The sequence below is a fragment of the Notechis scutatus genome, unplaced genomic scaffold, assembly GCF_049901735.1.
Source record: "Notechis scutatus isolate UNSWTSFEM ecotype Mainland unplaced genomic scaffold, rNotScu1.2 NSCUSCF54, whole genome shotgun sequence".
Lineage (NCBI taxonomy): Eukaryota > Metazoa > Chordata > Lepidosauria > Squamata > Elapidae > Notechis > Notechis scutatus.
Window position 1 is genome coordinate 38304 of NW_028263162.1, and position 26435 is coordinate 64738.

General features: G+C 41.4%; 2 protein-coding genes across 8 annotated transcripts in view; one reads left to right on the plus strand and one right to left on the minus strand.

Moving 5' to 3' along the window:
• LOC148128472 (vomeronasal type-2 receptor 26-like) overlaps nt 1–26435 on the minus strand; it is a 48927-nt gene that overhangs the window by 4012 nt on the left and 18480 nt on the right. The window lies entirely within an intron of this gene.
• LOC148128473 (vomeronasal type-2 receptor 26-like) lies at nt 13383–23891 on the plus strand. 3 transcript variants are annotated; one of them, XM_087949030.1, is made up of 6 exons: nt 13383–13730; nt 14120–14411; nt 16986–17204; nt 18795–19007; nt 22101–22227; nt 22892–23891. In XM_087949030.1, the coding sequence occupies exons 1-6, from the start codon at nt 13393–13395 to the stop codon at nt 23800–23802; spliced, it is 2100 nt and encodes a 699-aa protein (XP_087805156.1). In that variant the 5' UTR covers nt 13383–13392; the 3' UTR covers nt 23803–23891. The 3 variants fall into 3 exon arrangements, with proteins under 3 accessions (XP_087805156.1, XP_087805157.1, XP_087805158.1); XM_087949031.1 differs by having other exon boundaries at nt 14123–14411; XM_087949032.1 differs by lacking the exon at nt 18795–19007 and having other exon boundaries at nt 22892–23890.

A 26435-nucleotide genomic window follows, 5' to 3' on the forward strand; every position in this document is an offset into this window, starting at 1 on the left:
CAGTTGTCCAAAACAGTCTCCCAGTAACATACGAAGGAAAAATTTAGGCTATCAACTTTAAACTGGATGTTCTTTGTTTTATGCATATTTATTTGTTCAGTTCATGTAGCTGCCATGCTGGTGAAACAAGCATAAAACAAATTCTTTATTTTCTAGGAGGTGAGGTCATGAGAACGTGTCCCTCAAAATGTTGAATAATATTGAAGCCTGCAAATCAGTCAAGAAAACAATCAATTCCCACATTCAATTCTCACTGAAGGTCATCCACCGTGGCCATTAGGCTTAGCAGACTTGAAATGGTCCCTGAGACTTTGGAAAACAGAGAAAAGGAGCCAACATTTTACACACCTTGTTGAGCAAGTTTACCTGTAAAAGACCACTTTGGTTGACAATCAAAGCCTCTCTTTCAAAAGTCCCTGCAGGCTGGTAGTCCAACTTCATATCTGGGAGAACCGCCCAAGTCCTGAGAAGAAGAGCTGCCGCTATATCTCCATTTTGGTCCAAGTATAAATTAAAGTTGGAAAGGTTACAAAACTGATGCTTCGCCAGAAAGGGATGAAACTGAAATGAAAAGATCCAGAAATGTTAAAAGCAGAAATTCTGGGTTCTTATCTCATGTGTCTTTTCACATTTTTCACATTTAAGGGGCATGCATAAGTGCACCATCGTGCCTCCCATCCCTGTCCTATTGTCCCCATTTAATCGTACCTATTTTCTGTATTCTTACTCATGTAAGAATACTTATACCTATTATCTTGTAAGTGATTGACAAATCAAATAAATAAATAAAAATCTGAATCGTTCTTGCACATGATTTGCAGGTATTCTTAGTTGGAAGAAGAAGAGTTACTACTATCTTCAAAAGTGAGAAAGAAGGATTGAGCAAATATGTGTCAATCATATTTATCAATATAAAGCAAAATGGACAAAAATTGTCAATTATATAGAACAGTGCAGAGCATCAGAACATAAATGAACAAACCAACCAATAAAGATATTATTCATAAACTCCCTGAAAACTCCCTAAAATCTTCTGGCTTGGGGAGACCCCAACTCAAGTATCAGATCCCTCCGCAGGCATCACAAGGCTCTTTCCAGGAGAACAAGGAGGATTCCTGAAGATCAGGAGGAGTCTGGGAAACCCTTCTCCAGCTTAACACAACCTCTCCGTTGGAGAAGGGAGGATGGAGTCCCCTTCCAGTCACTGAAAGACATTAGGCAGGAGCCTAAGAGCGGCCCACTCTCTGTTATTCCAGAGAGTGAGACATGGAAAAATAATCCAGCCACAGGGAGGAGATTCTGCTTGAATGGGAGGAAAAATGTCTTAAAAGGAAGAAGCCATATTAAAGCGGAGAAGTTCCATCTCCCCTTCACTGATCCTTTTCCTGGAAAGACCGAGCAGCCTCAGTCAGAAAAAACTGGGGTTCTGGAAGAGATGAGAGGTTGGTCTAGATAGTCACGGGGTATGAAGGTAAAGTTCAACAATGATAATCACAAGCCTATAAAGCCAGGATTTCATTTGAAAATGCACATCTCCTTTTTACAATTAGCAGTGTTTAATATCTAAATATATCTATCCTGATGCCCACTCTTTGGAATATTACCCCATGAATGATTAAACTGGTCAAAGCCTTTGCCCTTTTGTACCACAAAGAGGCTCAGATTGTTCCCTCCATCTCCTTTGGATACTTTCCCCAAAATAACTAAGTTGGATGGATCCATATTGGGACCCCTTATCTGCCATGGCTGCAGCCTTGGAGCCCCCAACCTCTCTTCACTCTCCTTGCTTCTCCTTCTCAAAATGGAGGAATAGACACCATTCAAGGCCTGGGCCAGAGTGTTAATGAAAGTGTACAGATAGGAGTGATTTTCGATCCGGATCCTGTTCCATTTCCATTCAGTCTCCAGTGGGGCTTTCTGGGTGCATCTTCTCCGGCCCTTGACAGAAAAGGTGTGCTTTGAAAGAGAACAGCAGAAATAGTGATCTTCAATCTGGGGTTCCAAAAACAAATAGGGTTCAAAACGATCATATTTCTCCTTGTATTTCATCTGAAAAGTCCAAAAACTATGGACATATCTCAAAAGTCTCAGCTTTCGAATTGTCACATGACACAAGACTGTCAAAATCCAGAGTTTCCCTTCAACAGGTCCTGGCAGACGCCTGAGTGCAAAATGGAAAGGATGGATTCTGTCCAAAATGGAATCATATTCTAATAAGTGGACAAAGACATTGACTTGTCTCCACCTGGAGAAGGCATCTCTGAGGGGTGATGTGTGTCCAGTTGTTGAGAATTGTTGTGATATAACAACACAAATTCCATTCCCGACAAGCATAGGAGTGAAAGTCCTCATGAAATTCTCTCCCTTCTCTGTGTCTGGGACAAAGAGGCCGATCAGGGTCCATCTGAAATGGAGGAGCAGTTGGACGATTGCTGGGTACTGGATCCCTTCTTTGGGGAGCAACTGGTGGAAAAATGGGAATTTACTTTTATCACTCAGGGTCCCTGAAACAGGTTCAACACTGATCTGAAAAAGCAATGAGGAATGCTGTGTTATATTTGGAATTGGATCAAGTCCCAAATACTAGATATTAATAACTCCTTACCGGTTCTCATGAACATATTAGAATAATTTTACTGATTAGCCATTAAGTCATATCAAAATGTGGAATGCAGAACACAGAACATTAATAAGTCTGTCTATAAAACAGGATGCAAGAATAAATTAAGAATAAAACATGTACATTTCTGTATCACTCCTATAATTTATTACAATCAGACTCACATATCTGGATCTCAACTGAACTGTTTGCTGTATTATATATAATTTATGAAATTCTGACATCTTAGGGTATATATTATTTTAATATATGGATGCCAATAGGTCATTTGTATATTATCTGGTCCAAGGCACTGATGATCTCTCTCTTTCTTAGCTAATTGGCATTCCGATAGTAGATCTGTTCTCCAGTTGCATAAGAGGAGGTGAGAATGTGTCTCCTAATAGAATTGTGAGTTGTACAATCCAAGATGTCTTTAATTCAAAATTTGCAGTTCTAACACAGAGAATTTGGGAGACTTAACAGGTTTCATACCTTTAATTGTAATAATTTTATGCCCTGATTTTAGAAAAATTGAATAAATTCCCAATTGAGCTCTCAGGATATTATTTTGTCCACCTCCAAGATATTCTTCTGGTGCTATGATTGAGTTTGTTCTAATAATGATATGTATAAAACCCCAAAGCTCAGTTTGATGTAAGGGCTTGTGAGTAACTTTGAGATTATATATTGTAATAAATGAAAAAGAAAAAAGTGATTATTATTTTTAAAGTTCAAGCAATAAATTCACCTGTATCCTTTCTCTAAGTGGCTTCTTGGATAATGTGTGAAGCCATATCCAGGGTCAGTGAAGATTTCACCAGGTAAGGAAAGGTGTTACTTGCTCTGTTGCCTCACCATCAAAGAGGCATCTTGACGATGGTGTTGTATTCCAAAGACTATAACTTTTGATTTTGATTTATCAATAATCATTGAATTTCAGTAGTTTTCTTAACAGTCTACACACTCCAGTTTATATGATAATAATCTCATTTTATCAGCATTCTGATATGCATTTAGCACCTTAGGCATGTACACTTCAGGATCCTTCCTTAGTGCACAGAAGTCATTGATATCCAGACTGAAGAACAAGGGTTCAAATGTGTTCCTTGTCTTCCCCCTTAGTAAGTATCGATTCTCCTTCTCGTTGCCCCATTGAACTCAAACCTCCCTCTCAAACAGGGGCTGGAGAGAGGGCCTGGATCAGGGCCAACAGTCTGAGCACTATTTTAAGGACAATCCATTTCCTCCATAATGCTTCTGTTTAGTATATCAACTGCTACACTAACTTCTATAAAGCAACAAACTTTGGTTTGCCTGATTGAAGTGTGCTACTAGAGGAGTAAACATATTGCACAAAGTATATACCAACATCAAACATGGCTATAAGATTATACAATTACCACATTTGCGACAATCAGACCATATGTCACTGCTTTTAGCACCAGCGTACATCCCTCTTAGGAGATGGGCTCTGCCTATAATAAAGACAGTGAAATCTTGGCCAGAAGATGCTTCCCAACAACTTCAGGGTTGTTTTGAGAACACAAATTGGGATGTCTTTTACCACCCTGACCTTGAGGAGCACACTACAACTGTTCTGTGCTATATCAAACACTGCACAGATACTATCACTGTGGATAAATGTATTAGGATCTATCCCAATCAGAAACCCTGGATGACCAAGGAAGTCCAGCACCTCTTGCATGACAGGACCAAGGCCTTTAGGTCCGGTGATGAGGCAAGATACAGGGTTGCCAGAGGTAATCTGAAGAAAGGTATTCGGAAGGCCAAGACTGATTATAAGAGGAAGATTGAGGATAATTTTTATAGCAATAACATGAGGCAGGTGTGGCGAGGGATTCAACAAATTACAAACCATCAACCAACCAATGTCATCCCTGCTAAGGGGGATGCTTCATTGGCAGAGGAACTGAATCATTTCTTTGCTAGCTTTGAAGTGGAGACATCAGAGACAGATAAAACACAGCAACCAGCCAATTGTAGCCCCCACCTCATTGTGGAGGAACAGGAGGTGAGCATTCTGAGGGCTGTGGACCCTAGAAAGGTTGCCGGTCCTGATGGTATCTCTGGCTGAGTACTAAAAGACTGTGCTGATCAGTTGGCTGGAAGTCTTTACCAAGATCTTCAATCGGTCTTTATCCCAGTCCACTATTCCACCTTTTTTGAAGGCTTCCACTGCCAAAGAAGTTCCCTATCAATAACCTCAATGATTACAGACCAGTGGCACTCACTCCTATCATCATGAAGTGCTTTGAGAAATTGGTCTGCCGGCACATCATTTCTGGTCTTCCGCTATGTTAGGAATAACATAGGTTACCTAACGTAGTTTGGGTAAAATAATATATATAGACTATGATAGTGAATTTATGTGTGTGTCACTTTAATTGCAAAGCATGTAATTTTGGGTGCGGCTGTAAATTGCCATAAGAGGGAGCAAGAGAACTTGATTGATTGCTGGCTTACTGGATTGCTTGCAGACGATGATGGATTGATGGTTTGATAACTGCGTGTTTCTCTGCTGTTGCTGAAGGAAGAAAAGAGGTTTGACTTCTTCATATCTCTACTGCGAAGAGATATATTACAGGACTGATATTTGTAAGTTTACTGACCTCTTTTTCGACACTGGACTTTGCAACTGATTAATCCCTGGACGGACTGAACTAGTGTATGATATATAGACTGTTTGACTATGCTAAAAACTCTTTACTGGAATAAACTATTTAACTAGCACATTGTATCTGTTTTACTGAGTGTAAGCTACAAAAACGTTTATCTCACATATTTGCCTGCCTGCCTGACTGCCATGCAGGTTCTGCTAGGGTGTATATCCCTAACACGCATACATTTGATAAACACCAGTTTGCATACAGAAAAAATAGATCTACAGAGGACACTATAGCCATCACTCTTCACACCGCTCTGACTCATCTAGAACAGCAGGGGGACTACGTTAGGATGCTTTTTGTCGATTTTAGTTCTGCGTTTAACACAATTGTTCCACATAGACTAGTGTCTAAACTTCTGGACCTTGGGTTTTCTAATTCAATCTGCCTTTGGATTATGGATTTCCTGTCTGGATGCTCACAGAGGGTCAGATTAGGTAATCATACCTCTTCAGCCCTTATTCTTAACACTGGTACACCACAGGGTTGCATGTTGAGTCCCTTACTCTATACTCTTTATGTGCATGACTGCATTCCCACTCACGCTAGTAATACTATTGCTAAATTTGCAGATGATACAACAGTGGTGAGACTCCTCTGCAGGGGGATGAGTCTGCCTACCGAGATGAGGTGGACTGGTTGCTTTTGTGGTGTGGAGACAATAACTTGGTCCTCAACACCAATAAGACCAAGAAGCTTATAGCGGACTATAGAAGCAACAGATCAGACCTCCAGCCCTTGCTTATCAATGGAGCCCTTGCTTATCAATGGAGACTGAGTGGAGCAAGTGGACAGTTTTAAGTTTCCAGCTGTTACCCTAAAAGAGGACCTGACCTGGGGTGCTCACATTGCAGCCCTGGTCAAAAGGGCACAGCAGAGATTATGCTACCTGAGGCTTCTCAGGAAACAACAACTGAATGAAAAACTGCTGGTGACCTTCTACCGCTGCACTATAGAGAGCATTTTAACTTACTGCACCTGTGTATGTGTTCTATATTAACATTCTCCAAATCCTGAGTTCTGATTGGTCCACACGGACCGCAACCTGATTGGCTAACTAAACAACTGCGATTGGTGCACTAAGAATCTACCGTGATTGGCTGAGCCGATCACGGGAGAATCAAAGCGCTGTCATTGGCCGCCGAGCTGCCGGCCGGCTCTATAAGAAAAGCCGCGCGGCTCGCAGGTCCTGTACAGAACTGTATACTACAATAAAGAGCTGACTGTTCACTTTGGTCTTGCGTCTCTGTGGGAACCGATCTACCCAATCTAACAGTATGGTTTGCCAATTGCACAATGGCAGATAGGAAAGCACTCCAGAGGGTTAAGGTCATTGCCCAGAGGATCATTGGTTGCCCTCTCCCCTCTTTGGAAGAGCTTTATAACTCCCACTGCCTTAAGAAAGTTCAAAACATTCTCAAAGATCCATCTCATCCTGGGAACTCTTTTTTTGAACTATTACCATCTGGCACAGGGTACAGAATAATAAAAACGAGGACAAATAGGCTGAAAAACAGCTTCTAGGGGCAGTAGCTCTTTTGAATTCTGCTGTATAGTGCAGTGTTGGTGTGGTGTTGGTGGGGGTTCAGTTCAATGTGTGAAGGGTGAAGGATGTGTGTTTGTCTTTATTTTCATGGTCATGGTGATGATGTGCACTGAAGATGGTGTTTGATTTCATTGTACGAGGTGCAATGACAATAAACTAAACTAAACTAAACTAAACTAAACTGACATATTTTCTGATTAGATATTTTAAGACAAAGCTGTTGTCAATAATTGATTTCTTATACAAATTTATATAATTTTTAACTCTACCTAAAACTCTTATTGTTATGCAAAGAAGAATTCTTGCTACCTAATCTCAAGTTAACTTAAGAGGATCTTGGCATATATTTTAGCCACAACATCTGTTAGCCACAATATCTGTTAGACAATGCCTATAATTCCTAGACTCCCTGTTCACTAATAGGGTGAAAGTAGCTCTTGAACTATATGTAGAAGATGATTGCATCTATTCCTCACCGACCACCACCTCACTCAGTTTATTATATTGAGCAAAACACACACACAAACCTGTGGAACTTTGTAGGTGCCTCCTAAGGTTGACATCTGGATGGAGATTTCCCTGTAAGCCCCATCAATAAGAGCCAGAAGGTTCTCCTTCCCTCCACAGCTGTAGTTGGGGACATTGGCTTCTCCAGTAGATAGAATGTCCAGCGGAATTTAAAAGTAAGTGAAATGAAATAAGAAGAACATTAGAAATGCAAATGGAGGGAATGCAAACCCATCACCTGAATGGCTTCCAAAGCTGACACTTACATACGACCAGAAGGCATAGAAGGAGGACTGTTAAAAGGCAGCATTATATGCAACATTTTTGTCACAGTGTTGATCATAGCAATGAGATGGTCTCCTAGGTAGTAATAGCTCCATGGACTGTTTCCATCCTGCTGCTCCAAACGCAGCAGGCACTTCCTTCTATGCTTCCCAGAGACCGGCTGGGACACCAGCAGCATCAGAACAACAAGCAGAAGGTCCATAATTCATAAGGGTGAATCAATTCTGCTCCCAATTCTTTACAAAAACCACAGGAAGAGGTAGGAGAATTCAAAGCACTCTTACAAGAGGGAAACGTTAGTGGTTTTCCTGATTCAGTAAGAGACAGTTCAAGCTTCACCTGGAAAAGAAAGAAAAGTACATTGAAGAGCACAGCCCCTGCCTGTCTGAAAATGTCTGTCACACAGGTGCTTCTATCCTTTTTTTGATGCAAAATCCCTTCCATGTTGCTTCAGTCTGGTGTTTACCTGAAAGGAAGTCACTGGAGAAGGAACAGAAGAGGTCTCAAAGGCTGGATTGGTGACAAGGGGAAGGAACTTTTTCCTCTGGGGACACTGACCCTGGGGGTCCATGTGAGGAAGGTAGCTGGAAAAAAAACATGTTAATGAAAAAAACACAGAGACACCCCTGGGGACTCTGTTGTGTGTTGGTTGTGTCAGGACATGTCCAGAAAGTGAGGCTGGATGAAAATAGTTCAACAACAAGGGAATTGACTTCCGCTGTCCTTCAACATGGCCTCTAGTCTGCAGAGACATCTGTGAGGAAGGTCAGCCAGAGCGATGGAGTTTGCTGACACTCTAGTTGGTGGCACTTAACTCTGGTGCTGCCTGTCTTCTGACACCAAGGAAGCCTTGCGCCCTGCCTAGTATTAAGATTTCCTTTCAGCTCAGAACTTCCTAGGTTAATCCTTAAGTTGGAGCCGATTTTAAAACGGCCTGTGCCTGAAGTGAAATTACATTCCCCATCTTTCTAACAATAAAAACTGTCAGCTGGGAGCTGACTAAGAGGCAGGAAAGGGGCATCCTATGAACTGTAATATCACTGGGTGCCTAGGGAGGAAGTTATAGTGGGTGGAGGGTTTTTCCCCTCACTTTGCCACTCTATCTGTGGCCCTTCCATGCTCAGGTAGGACACTCGGCTCTTTTCCATTCTGAAGTTAATTGTTTTGTTAGTAAACAAACTGCAAGTGCTGTGAGGTCTGCAGCTGAGACCGTGGAGGGGCCCTCGGTGGGGTGGAGGGTGCAGACTTACTTTTTGCCAGCTAGAAGAACAGCGTTAGGGAGAAGTGGAGTTCTGGGGGTGGACTTGGTGACATTCCCACCTTCTGTGAGGTTGTGCAGTGAGCCCTTTCCCCAAAAGGCCCCCAAGGGCTTGTTTGGAGGCTCCCTGTGTTCTGATTGCGATCAGTTGTGGAGGGACGACGTGTCTCACCTGCACGAGGGATGTTTGTTGGTCCACCTTGGCCTACAAGGGAGAGCTGGAGGGCTAAGTTACAGGGAGCTGAGGGGTACGCCGGGGTCTGTCCTTGTGGTGAGGAGAACGGAGTCCGGTCCCAGGTCCTTTCCTTGGATGTGGCCCCACTGATCGTCCTTTCCCAGCCGCTGGAGGGAGAGACCAAGACCCAACTCCAGTCCGGGGTTCCAGGGCTTTGGGAGTCTGGAGCCTGCTCTTTGGCGGTTCAGAAAAGAAGAAGAGGGGGGAAAGGAAAGAAAAGCTGTTGGTGGCAGAGGCCGGGTTGCCTGGGACTCCAGGGGGCCCACGAGTGCCCTCGTGCCAAGGGAAAGATGTCAGAGTATATTCATGAACTGGAATAGAGCTTGTAACAAGGTAAGCCAATGAATAGGTGTAGCAACTAACTCAGCCAATGAGGACTGTTTGGAAACTGAAACTAGAAGTAGCCTAGGCAAGGCTCTGTATTAAGCTCTGCAACTCTGCAGCTATGTGAAGCTCTGAGTCTGTCTATTGAAGATGAAACCTACTTGCTTGCTTGCTTGCCTGCTGAGCTAAAGTGAAACTGATGTCTCTTACTGTGCTCTTGAGTTGCTACTTGCAACATGTTTCTGTCTGAGTTTGCTCCACGTTGGAGAAATCTACAAATGGTTTGTAAAAACTACTTATTATGTTTATGAAGATGTTAAATGAAGCCTCAGCCATCTGTGTTTATTTTTCTGGTGCTGAATTAATGCTGCAAAACCCAAGAACCCCCTTGGCCATGGGAGGGAGGGAGGGGATCTGCTCCAGGGAGACCGCGGCCCCTCCAGGCAACAGCCTCCGAAATGCCCAAAGCTCCTCCTGGGCCCCCGAGATGGGGGAGGCTGAAGGGGGAGCTGCTCCTGTGGATGCCCAGGCTGCTGCTGGGTCAGCCTCTGCCTGTCGGGAAGTCCAGGGAAGAAGGGGAGAGGCTCCGAAAAGTGCCCGATCCTGATTCTCATATCCTCATGAAGAGGCCCTCACAGGAAAGGCTACGGAAAAGAAAATGGCCACTGCTGGGCCAGCTTCAGGGTTGGCACTCGCGGCCTGTAGAGGCCAGGCTGCTGACCGCCCCCTACAGGCAGTCAGAGGGACAGCTAAAGACCCAGCAGAGGAAGGACCCTGAGTGCTGGCTGTGGAATTCTGGGAGATGGAGTCCACACATATTCAGGTGGCTAAGGTTGAAGAAACATGCTCTTCTAGTAGACCCTGCACTGAGCAGTTGGACAGATCCCCTCTGAGGTCTCTTCCGACTCAATTTTTCCATTATTCTAACTGCTTTCCTCTTTGTGGAGGGCAAAAGAATCCTCTCCAAAATGGGACTTTGGGCAACAAATGGAGGATGCGGGGTCTTTGCCCAGCTTTAACTGTACTTCTCACTGCCTGTGGAAAGCAGGTATAACTTAAAGGCCAGATCATAGACGACCCCCTACAGGCAGTGAGAAGGACAGCTAAAGCTGGCTCGGGCCCTGCAGTGTCCACCGCCATTTTGTGGTGGGAATCTCTAGTAAAAAGAGGGAAAGGAGGAAATTGGTTGCAGCTGGAATTGTGTTTGTGGGGGGTTGTTTTTTGTTTGCTTTTCATCCTTTTTTAACCATGTTCTGTGCATGAAATCCTATCTCTTCTTTTGGCACCTTGAATAAAATTGATCTTGGCTTAAATCCTGGAGCTTCCTCCTGGCCTTCTTGCCCCTCCTCAGGTGGGCTGAGCTCCTGACCCCCAAAGCCAGGCCTGGGTGGGGGAGGGCCTCCCATCTGATCCTCTCCTGGGTCCCCAGAGGGCTGGTTGGGGGGAGGGAGAAACTTGGGGGGGTCAGGAAGGGGACCCCATGGGCCAGTGGCTCTTTCCCCCACAGCACTGGGGGGGGTCTCAGCACTGAAGGGCCTCCAAGGAGGGGGAGGGTCAAAAATGGGATCCCCTCCTCTCCAAGGGCATGTGGGGCAAGAGGGGGACATTGAAGACTGGAGGGTCACCAGGGAATCAAGGATTTTGCCCTTTTTATAAAAAGAATGTTTCTCCTCCTTGTCACCCAGCAGAGGACACACACACCAGCCAAGGGGTTTTAATTTTACTCCTAGCAACTAGGAACAATGGATGGGTGAGAAAGTCAGCTGAGAAGCCACCAACTGCTTCAGATCATATCCATATACCACATTTAATGTCCCTTCCCCACCACCATCCCGTCAGAGCTGAAGAAGCTTCTGGGAGGAGAAGCAAAACATCTTCAAGGAAAAACCAAAAAGTCCAGCTGCCTCCTGGAAAAAAAAAGCACCTTTGGGACAACCAGGACCTGGATGGCTGAGAATCTCCATAGACATATAACTCGCTTAACCTGGTCACTTCACCTATGGTTGCATTCCCTCTTGTAACTTTTCACCATGGTTTGTTTTCTGAGGTTGAGCCTGTTGGTCGAGGGGTCAATCATGGGAACCCCAAAATACATTAAATCAGTTCGAAGCAAGATGAACAAGAGTTGACAAATGGAACAAGCTGGGACACTTTTCTTCCTGCAAGGACCGTATTCCCACAACCTAGGCTGAGGAAATAATCTCTCGGCCACCCTGAGACACAACACAGGTCCAGGGGCAGCTTCCTGAGAGCCTTTAACAAACCACGGATGGTGGTAGCTGCTCCCTCTCCTCTCCCCCTCCTCTCCCCTGAGGCAAACCCAGAAATCAGGCTGCGGAGATTCCCAACTGAGAAGGGGCTTCCTCCCTTCTGGGCACAACCAGCCCTCAGTGAGACATGGTAGAGGATATTGTGAAGGAGAGCAACCTTGTTACACATCAGCCTGACATTCAGAAGGAAGAGCCTGAACCCAGAGCCACCTAGGACCCGATAGCCAGGCACTGGGAGGAGAATCTGAGGGACATGCAGCGGACCATCCTCTGCTCCTCAAGATCAAGAAGGACCTGCCTATTCCCTCAACCTCTCCCTCTCGCTCAGCCCCCAGTTCTCCCTTCTTGGCCAAAGTGGACACGTCCATGTCTCCCCCTCCAGATAAGAGACACAAATCCGTTATCAGTGGATCCAAATAATTCAGCACCCCAACGGCACCTTCCTAGCCCTTGGAGGTCTTTTGTGGAGATTCACACACAGAGCCTCGGAGATGGGGGTGTCGCAAGGGTACCCCCACCAAGTCCATCCACACAAGTGAGGGAAGGGCCACCAATCCCCCCAGACAATTTTCCTGGGTGGATGTGACAAGAAATCAGTTCACACCGTCCACCACACTGTGATCTCAGCTACAGACCTGACAGCACCCAGTTTGTCTCATAAACGGATGAACTTCAGAATGGAAAGGAGCCAAGTGACCTACATGAATACGGAAAAGCAACAGGTAGAGTGGTAAAGAGGTCAAAAAAATTCTACCCACTCTATAAATTTGTCACTATTTGCTCAATGATATAGTCCATAGGCTGTCAATTTCCTGACTATTTGTCAGTTCTCATCCAAAAATGGATACCACTAGTAAAGATGGAAAATGTAATTTCACTTTGGGCATAAACAATTTTAAAACCAGCTCCAATATAGGATTCATGTCTGTAGATATATTATGAGAAAATCTCCAACAGGCCCTACTCTAAACTTTAGGAAGTGTTCAATGTTTGTTGCTTTCTTGGCGTTAGAAGACAGGCAGTACTAGAGTTAAGGGACATCAACCTCGAGTGGCATCAAAGTCCATAGCTCTGGTGACCTTTCCTAGCAGACTCGGGAGACAAAAGTTCATGTTGAAGGCAGTGGTGGGATTCAATTTTTTTTACTACCGGTTCTGTGGGCGTGGCTTGGTGGGCGTGGCAGGGGAAGGATACTGTAAAATATCCAGTCAGAGGCAGTATTTGCTGGTTCTCCGAACTACTCAAAATTTCCGCTACCAGCTCTCCAGAACTGGTCAGAACCTGCTGAATACCACTTCTGGTTGAAGGACAGCAGAAGTCAGTTCCCTTATTATCCAGATCTCTTCCTCCTGCATCACTTTCTGGACATGCCCTGACAGGAAAGATCACAACCGCTACAGAACAGAGCCCCCAGTTGTCTTTCTGTGGGTTTGCACTAACATGTTTTTTTTCAGCTAAGCCTCCTCACATGCATCCACAAAGAACTTTAGGGTCCCCAGGGGAAAAGTTGCTTCTCCCTGTAGTCATCGCCATCCCAGTTTTCTGCTACTTCTCCAGTGACTCTCTTTGATGCAAACATCAGACTGAAACAATGTGAAAGTGATCCTTCATCAAAAAAGGATAAATATCTTAGGTCACATTTGTATAGCATAAGTTTTCAGACAGACAGATGAAGCATGGAATGTGTCTGTCTGAATCAGGAAAGACACTGGAAAGTTCACCTTGCGAGAGTGCTTTGAATTCTATGAATTTGTCAATATTTTTCTTAAGAATTGGCAAGGGGATTGATTCAGCCTCAAGAATTATGGACCTCCTGCTTCTGCTTCTGCTGGTGTCCCAGCCAGTCTCTGGGAAGCTTAGACTGAAATGCTCGCTGAGTTTGGAGCAACAGGATGGAAACAGTCCGTGGAGCTATTACAGCCCAGGAGACCATCTCATCACTATGATCAACACTGTGACAGAAATGTCACATATACTGTTCCCTTTCAACAGTGCTCCTTCTAGTTCTTTTAGCCATTCGTAAGTCATTCAGGGTGGTGGAGTTGCATTCCCTCCATTTGCATTTCTATTACTCTCCTTTTTTCTGATTTCATTTGCTCCTATATTTCATGACCTATTTAATTGCCTGAATGGTTTGGGTTTCCATGGGTCTCCTCTTTTGTCTTACTTTATGGAAGAGACTCAAATCCAAAGATGGAGCTGAAAAAATTGTGAAGGAAGTTGCCATTATTTTCCTCTCCCTGTACAATCCTGGGTTCATCACTTGACTACTGAAATAACTGATGATTGGTTTTGGATCAATGTTGGCTTAAGGCTCAGTAGGCTTGTGGGGACAAAGAAAATAAATTTTTAAAAAGGAGCTTGTTGTTGCTGTTGATGTTATTAACATAAAGATTTTTATTTTTCAGTAGGCTTTCTTTTGGGTTCATAGAAAGACTACGTTTCATTTTTGCCATTCAACTGATCAACAAGAATCAACAACTCCTGTACAATCTCACACTTGGCTACAACATCCATGACAACTCTTTGAGCACTTTACGCACTTCAGATGCCTTGCTGGACATCCTCTCCACTGGAGAAGCCAATGTCCCCAACTACGTTTGTGGAAGGAAGGAGAACCTCCTGGCTTTTATTGATGGAGCTGCCAGGGACATCTCCATCCAGATATCAGTATTAGGAGGTGCCTACAAAGTCTCTCAGGTTTGTGTGTGTGTGTCTTCATCTATTCAAGTGAGTAGGATAGTGGTGGGTGAGCAATAACTCCAGTTGTATCTTCTCCATGGAATTCAAGAGTTGATTTTCATCATATTAGTGAACATGTCTGTTTTTTTTATCCTATTATGTTAGTGTTCAAATTCATCATAAAAGGCCAGAAGAGCAATAAGGTCCCTGGAGAGAACTTTCCAGTAGATGCTCAAAAATATCCCTAGTTGTGGGTTCTTTACTGGCATGTTCATTTCACATACCATACCTGCCACATCCAGTTGGATTAAAGTAGGAAATAGTAGTGATTATGTATTTAAAAACAGAATATAAAGGTCTCTAGCAATTACAGGCCAGTTATTCTAATAAATATTGTGACTAAAACTTATACCATGTTCCTCTTAGGTAAACTTGAGTTTGGGTAGAAGAGAAGGTGCATTTCTTAGAGAAGAGTAATAAGGTTAAAATTAAAAATTATATAAATGTGTATATTAAACAATGCAAAGGTTAATAATCTAATATTGACAACAGATTGTCTTGAAATATCTAATCCCAAAATATTTCAGTCTGGTAACCAGGGTTTGCTGGTTACATAGATGTTAGTGCAGCATTTGAAATAGTAAATGGAGAAATACTGTGGAGGAAATTGATTGCCCTTAAAATGGAGCACAGCCCTTTCTCCAAGCCCTATTTGAGAGGAAGGTTTGGGCTCTATGGAGTCATGAGAAGAAGGATCACTTTTTCCCATGGAGTAAGACAAGGGGGCACATTTGAACCATTCCTATATGTAGTCTACATTAATGATTTATCATTGATATTATGATAAGTACTACTTATCAGTAATAATGGATCCTGAAGTAGACATGTCTATGGTGATAAATACAAATTGGTACAGACTGGTTTACACTCTCAATATTTATTATTATCACACTTATAAGTTGGATTGTATAGATTGTTAGGAAAGCTTGACTCCCACTGATATAATCATTCAATGATTATTGATACATCAAAGCAAAAGATAAGATCTTTGGAAGACAACATCACAGCCATGAGATGTCCAATTGATAGTGAGCCAACAGAGCAAGTAAACACTTCACTGAGACGGAATATTACTTTCCACAGCATCAAAGGAGACACTTTTAAAAAGCACACTAGTGAATTTACAGCTTAAACTTTAAAAGAAATATAGCTATCCAGCTTTCTTTCCATTTATTAAAGTATATGATACCAAAGTTACTGCCAAACCATTATATCAAACTGAAGTTTGGGCTTTAATATATATCACTACTAGAACAAACCCAATCACAGCATTTGAAGAGTATCTTGGGGGTGGATAAAAGGATTAAACAGCTGCCCTCAAAGCTGGATTGGGAATTTACACAATTTGCCCTTTGTCTAAACCAGTGCACATAATTATAAGTGTACAATTAACACATGGAATGATAGCTTTCCAAAATTCCTTGTGTTAGCAATGTAAAATTTCAGTTAAAGACAACTTGGATTGTACAACTGACGAATTATATTAGGATACGTTACCTTTCTTTCGTATAACTGGAGAACACACCCATTATTAGACCATAGACATGTCTAAGAATGAGATGAGTATCTTGAACCTCACAAATGACCTATTAGGATCCATTTATTAAAATAGCATATATCCTGGGCAATCAGAATTTAAAAAAATACCTCTGATATAGCCCATTATTTGAGCAAAACAGTTAAGTAGAGATCTGGATATGTGAGTCTGATTGTGGTAAATTGTAGGACGATGCTGAAATGATTTATATTCTTTATTCTTAACTTATTCTTGTATTCTGTTTTTATACATATATTTGATAATGTTCCGTGTTCTACATTATGCATTTTAATCTGGCTTAATGGCTATAATAAACTAACTATACTAATGTGGTCATGAGAACCGGTAAGGAGCTATTAAAATCTAGTGTTTGGGACTTGTTCTGACCCCAAATATAACACCACATTCATTGCTTTTTCAGATCAGTGTTGAACCTGTTTCAAACACTCTGACTGATAAAAGTCAATTCCCTTTTTCCACCTGATGCTCCCAAAACAAGGGATCCAGTACCCAGGAATTGTCCAGCTGCTGCTCCATTTCAGATGGACCCTGATTGGTCTCTTTGCTTCAGACACAATGGAGGGAACGAATTTCATGAGGACTTTAACTCCCATGTTTGTCCAGAATGGAATTTGTGTTGTTATATCACAACAGTTCTCAACAACTGGGCATACAGCCTCCCTCAGGAGGCCCTCTCAAAGTGGAGACAAGTAAATGTCTTTGTTCACTTCATGGAATATGATTCAATTTGGGACAAAATTCTTCCTTTCCATTTAGCACTCAGGCATTTTCCAGGACCCATTGAAGGGAAAATCTGGATCTTGACAGTCTTGGGTCATTTTGCAATTAGAAGGCACAAAATTCTTAAATATGTCCATAGTATTTGGGCGTTTGCTTTTCAGTGGAAATTTAAGCAACTATATCATCTCCTTGAACCCAATTTATTTGTGGAGCCCCAGGTTGAAGATCATTATTTTTACTGTTCTCTTTCAAAGCACGTCTTTTCTGTCAAAGGCCGGAGAAGATGTACCCAGAAAGCCCCACTGGAGACCCAGGAGAAAAGGAACACAATGTGGGTTGCAAATTACCCCTATTTGTACAGTTTCATTAAGACTCTGGTCCACGCTTTGAATGCTGCATATTCCTCCAGTTCCAGTAAGAGAAGCAAGGCAGTCAAAGAGAGGTTGGGGGCTCCAAGGCTGCAACCATGGCAGGTAAAAAGGACAGACTTAAATTATGAGTTCTATTTTTCCCCCAATTCCTCATATAAAAGTCTTAAAACAATGGTTTTATTCTATACGTATTTTAAGATTCTTCTGGATTGAAACATAACTCTAGTTCCCATATTTTTGCATTATCACTAGTCAGCCACATATAATTAAAAAAATACCTTCTTTATAATTAAATTTCCAACAAATATTTGAAACACTATATATCTCTGAAAATACATCAGGTATTAAATACCACAGTACATCATTGTCTACAAATTCACTAGAAATTTACCATAATTTTATTAGTATTCAACATAACATTCCAACAGATCATCTTAAAGATCTTCTCAAGGCTTATCTCTCATCCTTCTTCCAGTGCATCAGTAACAAAATTATCAAATTATATGACTGTTTATCTAATAAATTGGTTACTACTACCAGTTTATTATAAGCAGTGATCAGTATACATACATAATGGTATCAACAAAGTATAAAGGACACTTTAATGAGAGATCTGCATTGGAGCTCCCATCCATTGTTCTTATATGGGATTCCATCGTTTGTCAAGTCTAGATTGCTGAAGATATTTTTCAGATATTTTTCTATTGGGTTTTATTTATGCACATCTATCTCTACCGTATTGCGAAATTATATTTTTTTCTGAAAGCTGTGATTTTTTTTAAAGTGATCTAACTAGCTTTATCTAAGAATTGGAATAAATCATCTATCATAATATCATAATCTATTGGGTCAATCTGCTTGTATTAATGAATATATTGAAAAATAGGTAATCAAGGATGAATTATTATTCATATCTCCCCAGTTCTCCAAGAAACAGTGAAAATATTTTGAGTACAATTTTTAAGATAGTCATTTTCCACTTAGTTATCACACCATCCAACCCCTCACTTAACTTGGTTTCTAATCATTACTTCATGAAATAGTATGTTAATACTTTAATGAAAGCAGGCTATTTTAAAAGCATTCCCACAATCTATTAACAAACTGTAATGATTCGTGGGGATGATCTTGGGGATGAGTGAAGAGATGCTGACTAGAAACGATCAGATAACAGGGAGGGGAGCCCTCAGCTGCATAACAGGCAGAGAAAGAAACTCAGAAGATTTTCTGCCTAACATTTCCCTGCATAAAAATTGGTGGGAGATTTCTGCTTTCAGACTTGCAAGATTCTGTTAATGTGGCCTTACAATCAATTAGAATTAACTCCTCTGATCATGTTTCCCATCTGTTTACCTGGGAGAAGATTAACCTGGGAACTTACTTCTAGATGAATCCATTCTGTTGTCTTCAAGGAGTTTATGAATAATCTTTTTATTATTTGTTTCTTCAGTTGTGAGTGCTCTACAATGTTCTATATAATTGACAAATTTTGTCAATCTGGTTTCATCAATATATGATTGACAAATTTTGCTGAATCATTTGTTTTTCACTTTTTGTGGTAACTCTTGTTCTCCCAACTAGGAAAACTTGCAAGTTAGATAACTGTGGAAGTAAAGTTCAAAAGTGAAAAGACCACATGAGATAAGAAACCAAAATTCTTGCTTTTAATATTTCTGGATCTTTCCATTTTAGTTTCATCCCTTTCTGGCAAAGAATGAGTTTTGCAATTTTTCCATCTTTATTTTGTACTTGGACCAAAATGGAGAGGTAGCAGCAGATCTGAACATCAGAACCTGGGTGGTTCTCCCCAGTTTGGATCACATTTATCTGCACCCAGGAACTTTTGAAAGAGGGAGACTTATTATCAGTCAAGATGCTCTTTTACGGTTAAAGTTGCTCAATAAGGTGAGAGAAATTTTGGTATCTTTTCTCTGTTTTCCAAAGCCTGATGTCCCATTTCCAGTGGGCAAAGCCTAAAGTCTCCAGGGTGGTTGGCCTTCCATGCCAGTTGGTGTCTTCTAATGGAAGTTCTTCAAGAGACAGGACCCCAAGTGGAGTGGCTTTCCCATGTTTTATGGAGAACTTTCAAGATCTTACTGGTCAGAGGTTTCTTTCTTCATCATAGTTTAATTTCGTATTTAAAAAATCTAATGGAATGAAAGTTTCCTAAATCTTTTACAGTAAACTTTATACTCAGTTTTAATATGACTACATCATCATACTTAAATCTTTTTTCACTTCAGCCCGATAGACTTTATTAAATAGAAAGTACTTTATTGTATTGTTAAATTCCAAAAGCAAAAGGGAGGAACTAAATGAAGGATCTGCCAGTTGTTCTACCTCCTGCATCTGTTTAAAAGTAGTCAGAGATTTCTTATTTACCTCAGTGAACCCAGAGACTGTTTGGCTAATGTTTTTTTTTTTTAAAAAAAAACAAATTTTATTAATTTTTACAAAACAATACACAGACAAACAAAGCATGGAATGTAATAACATAAAAGATCTTTTCTGGAAAAACCAATAAAAAATCTTATTTAAAGACAGAATAATTCCAAATTATCACATTTCCATACAAGCACAATTTAATATATATATTTACCTTATCTGTTCAATTTCATATCTTATCCCAGCTTCTCTTTATTTCTCCCTTTCCTTCTATTATTCAAATTATATTTCTTTTACTTTAGATTGTATACATTCTTTATATCCATCTGTCTTATTTACAATTTCATTATTCTCTTCCAACGTTCTTCTTACATTCTTCTAAGATTTTATTAATTCAAACATGGACATACAAAACACAAAACATAAATACCTAAAATTTCTTTTTGGAAAGCGGCTTACCCCGGGTTACCTCTTTTTATACAGACATAAATCAAATTCATACTCAGTTAAAATACTGTTTCATATCTTAATTAACATTCTGTATTTTCTATATATTTTCTCTCCTCTATTCACTCTCATAATTCTATTATATTTATTTCATCTCATTTTAAATAATTATACTTGTATCTTTTGTCTGTTCTCTTCAATTATCTATTTATCTTTTCTTTCTAATACAATATTTCTCCTGTAATCACTGGTTGAAGTATGACAACTTTTTATCTTTCCCCTAGATTTGACACTTGAAATAATACATACTTTCCATACTGATTCTGCTTAGCACAGTACTACATTTTAAAATAATAAAACAAAAATAAAAAAGGGATTGAGTTTATAGTATGATCAAAACAATATTCCATAGAAAATTAAACTCTATTATTTACTCTTAAACATTTTATATATTCCCTTTAATACATTATTAACTCATAATATTTCAGTTTTCTAACTCAGCTTCAAATACTAATATCTACAATACAATCTTATGTACTTTTGCAGAATCATATATTTTTTTAATTTAAATTTTACCCTTTATCTCTGAAAAAAACCTTTTTTTTAGCATCTTGTTTTAAACCTTTATGGCTTCTCTTTCCTTTTTCCCTTCCTTTCTTATCAATTCTGGTCTTTTGGCCCCCATCTCTCAAATTCCACTTTTTTGATCTTCCCTCTCTGTTGTGTTTCTCTTTTCTGTTGCTTTCTGGCATTGTATCGATTTTTCATCTTATTTTCCCCTTTCTTGGTTGCTTTTTTAAGTTCTGAATTCTCCATTTTCTTCCCCCCCTTGTTCTTTTCAGCTATAACTTTTTGTCCATTAAAGATGGCTTCTCCTTCTTCATCCCAGTCCTCTTGTTCTTGTATTTCTTGGTAAGTGGAAATCGCCATTTCCAGAAAACGAAAGATAGATCCAAAAGAGCCCTTGCCTTCTTGTTCCTCTTCTTGTAGCTTTTGAAATTCCATTTGTAATTCTTGCACAGATAATGCCATTTTTTATTTTTTGTATTTTTAAAAGAGCAACCCAAATGTTTTTAGTCTTTCAAGAAATAGTTCCCCCAAAATCCCAAAGTCACAAAGTCACAATGCAATCCAAATCAGAACAAACTGTTCCATTAACACTTTCTTCTTCTTCTTCTTCTTCTTCTTCTTCTTCTTCTTCTTCTTCTTCTTCTTCTTCTTCTTCTTCTTCTTCTTCTTCTTCTTCTTCTTCTTCTTCTTCTTCTTCTTCTTCTTCTTCTTCTTCTTCTTCTTCTTCTTCTTCTTCTTCTTCTTCTTCTTCTTCTTCTTCTTCTTCTTCTTCTTCTTCTTCTTCTTCTTCTTCTTCTTCTTCTTTTTCCCTCCTCCTGGGGTGAGATTCAATTAGACAGTTTCAAAATGATTTTTAGAAGCCTTGTTGTCATTAATTTCTAATCTTATAAACTTCAAGCAGTCTTCTTCAATAAAGTCTTAGAATAAGTTTTTTTACCTCTTCCTTCCCACTTATAGCAATAAACTTTTAAGTTTTAATTCCAATGTTCCAAAATCTTTTATCCCCTTGGCTTTAATTTTTAGGTTTATTTACCTTCTTTGCCCAAGCAGGTTTTCCAAGTTTCCATCAGTAGGGAAGGAGAGTGAGAAAAAGTAACTTTCCCTTTCACAACTATCTTCCGCTGCTTGCACAGTCTTTCTGGGAAGCAATGTAGCAATAAAAAAGGCAAGTTTCCAGGTTTTAAAGGCTCCTCTTTGTCCTGGTTCAGCCAGAGAAAACTTTCACTTTCTTCCTCCTGTGCAATCTTGTCCAGCTGCAGGCTTCTTTGTGGCGGCCATTACCAACCGCCGCTCCACCGCCTTGGGAAAAGGGGGTTTTGCCAGCTGGGGAGGGGGTCTGCGACACCCCCAAACCCCTGTCCAGGTCCCCCTGTCTTCAGCTGCCTCTACGGGGCAGCTATATCCTCCAAATCCAAATGGATCGGAGGCACCTCGGCAGCAAGCGCAGCAGGGATCGCGCAGTGTAGCAAATCCCTGCCGCTGCTGAAGCCTTGCAAACTGGAAGCCACTGTTTGGCTAATGTTTTGTCTACCTCCATTTCACCTAGATGGAGAGTCCTAATATATTTTCTTTGGCATTCCTATTTTCTCTGCTCAGTCCCTGCCTCAGTCCAGATGTGTGGAAAGTTGTCATGCTGGATTTGTCAAGAGGGCTCGAGAAGGAGAGCCAGTTTGCTGCTACGACTGTGTTCCTTGTCCGGAGGGGACCTTCTCCACTCAGGAAGGTGGGTGACATCAGAGGCAAGGAAGGTTTTGTTTAACTGGATCCATCCAGAGCATTTTCACAAAACACATGTTGAAAAAAACACATTGAAACTTAACTGTCTTCCTGCTTATTTTCAAAATGCACAATTTCTCATCTAAAGGGAAGACTTATCAAAAAGATCTTGAAGAAGCAGCTAGATAGGAAGAAAGGCAGATTGTGCAAACTTTACAATTTCCAGGATAATTCTTCAATGCTTTAGTTTGGATGTATACTTCCATGGTTTTTTTCCAGTAACATCTCACTTCTTTGAAACTTTAGGAATTGTCTTAGGTTCCTTGCTTTTCCTCATCTAAAGCAGACTTAGCAATAGCAATAGCATTTAGTGCTTTACAGCCCTCTCTAAGTGGTTTACAGAGTCAGCATTTTGCCCCCAAGAATCCGCGTCCTCATTTTGCCCATCTTGAAAGGATGGAAGGCTGCATCAACCTTGAGCTTGGTGAGATTTGAACTGACAAATTGCAGGCAACCAGCAGTCAGCAGAAGTAGCCTGCAGTACTGCACTCTAACCTGCACCACATTATATCATCCTCCAAAATGATATTGCACCACATTATATCATCCTCCAAAAATTATGTATAAAAAGTTGTATATCATATACATTTATAGCTTTTTGGATTTTTCAGATACAGAAAAATGCACCAAGTGTCCAGATTATAAATATCCAAATGAGGAGAGAGTACAATGTATCCCCAAAGTTATAACCTTCCTGTCTTATGAAGAACTTCTGGGCATCATCCTGGTCTCTTTTGCCCTATTCTTCTTCCTAACCACAAGCCTTGTTTTAATCATCTTCATTAAATACCAAGAAACTCCCCTTGTCAAAGCCAACAACCGGGACCTCTCCTACATCCTCCTGGTCTCCCTCCTGCTTTGCTTCTTGTCTTCTTCTCTCTTCATTGGTCAACCAAGGAAAGCCACCTGCCTTCTCCGACAAGCGGTCTTCAGCCTCATCTTCTCAGTTGCCATTTCTTCTCTCTTGGCCAAAACCATCACGGTGGTGCTGGCTTTCCTGGCCACAAAACCAGGAAACCGAGTGAAGAAATGGTTGGGGAAGAGCTTGGCCAACTCCATCATCCTTTCTTGTTCTGCTGTCCAAATTATCATCTGCTCCATCTGGCTGGGAGTTTCTCCCCCCTTCCCTGACTCTGACCTCCACTCCCAGCCTGGAGAGATCATCCTGCAATGCAACCAAGGGGCCGTTGTCATGTTCTATGTCACCCTCAGCTACATGGGCTTCCTGGCTGCCACCTGCTTCACGGTGGCTTTCCTGGCCAGGAATCTGCCTGGGGCCTTCAATGAAGCCAAGCTGATCACCTTCAGCATGCTGGTCTTCTGCAGTGTCTGGGTGACTTTTGTGCCCACCTACCTCAGCACCAAAGGGAAACACATGGTGGCTGTGCAGGTCTTCTCCATCCTGGCCTCCAGTGCTGGTCTGCTGGGCTGCATCTTCATCCCCAAGTGCTACATTATCCTTCTGAGGCCAGAGCTGAACACAAAGGAGCATCTCACAGCCAGAACAAATGTAAAAACATGAGATATAACATCATTATGATAGTGGAAGAATTGTTAATGTGTCTTTTATTTGATTTCCATTTTGATAGTATGCAGGAGTCAAAGAAAATGATATCTGTATGTTTCAGAATGGGGAACTGTTGAATGACTGGGATTCCTGGAGTTCCCTCCCATCTCAAGAAATATTGCTAAATAAATATTGCTTTAAAATTCAGAGGAATTCACCTGTTCAGCAACAGCTATTGAACATGACACCTTATAAAAAACGATTGATGTACTTGTTCCAACTGATAGCAGCTAAACATGTGGGTGGGTGTGAGAGAATGCGTAGGAAAAGAGGTCAGGAGGAAGCTTTGGGAACCAAACACCAGCCTGGTTGCCTGATCCTCTCCCTAAAAATGCCAGAATGATGTGAATTGCCATGTTTGACTGGGGAGGGAAATCGTCATCCCTCTTATATGAGTCTTTCTTGATTTCCTGATAAAACCTCCTTTGCAGAAAGAATTCAGCAGAACAGCTGTCTGGGATTTCAGTTTGGGATTGTTCTTATTTTGGTGTGTACTTCACAGCAAAAAATAAAAAGTAAATTAAAAAATAAAGCACATAAAGAAATTTCCACCGTATATTTTTTTCCTTTCCTCAACCAGAGAAATATAATATTCATTTTCAGGCTCTTTAATTTTCCACTCTACAGTTTGTACCTAAAGCATTTCTCTGCTCCTCCTCCAAGCTTGTCTTGTCTGTGAAGGGTTGGAGAAGATGTCCAGAGAAAGGGGACCTTGGGACTCTTCCCAGGAGGTTGTTGCAGGGTTCCTGTCTCAAGGCAGCCGCATCGTTGACCCGGTTATAAACCTTCAGTGCTGCATAATGTTCATCCAGGTCCAAGAAGGAGCTGAATAAGTGGGGCGGGAAACTTCTAGGTTTCTAGGAAGAGGCACCCATGGAAGCTGCTCTGCTCTCCAACCACAGAGATTGCTGATCAATTGGGAATCAATTTTTATGTCTCATAAAGGCTCCTAACTGCGAATAGGATCCCTTTGCAAATTCAATTTTAAGGAGATAAGAAAAGCTCTGTTGGATCAGAAGAAAGTCAGTCTAAGATTCACACAAATCCCTCTGGTTCTCACCCAAGAAGTCGAAGAAGGCCAAGACTTGTGGCTTTGTGTCACAGGGAAGAGGCGTTTATCCAGAGGTGGTATTCAGTAGGTTCTGACCAATTCTGGAGAACCGGTAGTGGAAGTTTTGAGTGGTTCGGTGAACTGGCAAATACCACCTCCGACTGGCCTTGCCCCCATCTATACTCTGCCTCCCACTGAGTCCCAGCTGATTGGCTGGGTCTCCTTTGGTTGGCCTGCTCAGGAGAATGGAGCTGGAAAGCAAGTTAGCGGGGAGAGGAAGGAATGGGCTTTTGAAGTAACTTTCCCCTGCCACTCCCGCCAAGCCACTCCCACCAAGCCACACCCACAGAACCAGTTGTAAAAAAAATGTGAACAGCGATTATCCCATAATTTCACTTTCCTCCATCACAACACACAATATTGGACACTTGGCCATCTCACACTCTAGGAATCTCCAATTTTAGTATCTCACATTAATCTGAGAAAATGTGTCCACCCCAATTCAATAAGAACTAAGGCAGAACTGGAACTCAAGGGTCTCCTGGTGATCCTCTCAACGTCCCCAGGAAGTTTTCCTGCCTGTGGGAGGATTAGAACTCAGAGCCTCCTGGACCTTGGCCCATATAACCAACAATAATGGGTCATAGATCCTAAATGAATTATCGTCAGGAAGCTCACTCAAATTGACTGCAATTTATGCAAAAGAAAAATTGGGCTGTGCACTTCCCAGAAGATGGGTAGGCTCCATAAACAATGCCATTGTTTCATTTGAGGAATGAAAGCGGAGATGGAAGGTTCTAGAAATGCCGTTTTACAGGATGCACCTTTTTAAGCCTGACTGCCCCTGTTTTTCTTTGTACAACACCTGAGCTAAGGAATCTCTGAAACATTGTCTTGGGTTTAGGTCCAGGGGCCACAGGAGAAGTCTCCCATCCTAAAACGTATCCTGATCCCTTTCTATTTTGAGTATGTCATGATGGATGTGTCCCTATTCTTGGGAAGGGGACATATTGTGTAGGTGTGTTTGCTGTGTATATTGACAACACACAAGTTTTAGGGGAACCTTTGAAAGTGAGCTCAGTCTGCTCCTAAACTGTGAGCCCTATCTGACCATCACAACACCAGGAGGACATCCAGATATACACAAAGCCTTGTTTTTCTATGCTTCAAGCATGGACATCTATCTTGTCATCGGTCCGCTTATATTTTATCTTTTTGTAATGTGCAGTAAGTGGGAACACATACTAAATCTCACACATGGTCATTTTGCCATTCTAGGTCCTTCTGCTTTTTTCTATCAGCTGCCTCTTGTCTTTCCCCTTACTCCTTGGTTGGCTCCAAAGACCACAAAGCTAGAACTTCTTGGACAAATCCATCACTTGTTTGTGCCAAGAACAATCCAAGTTCACTTGCCCAATTTTCATGGTCCAACTCTGCTCTTTTCATCCCAGTTTCACGGTGGGAAACACCCATTCAGCAAAGAGGTGCAATGGTGTAGCCACTGGATACATGGGAGGCCTCGGCATGCAATGCTGGC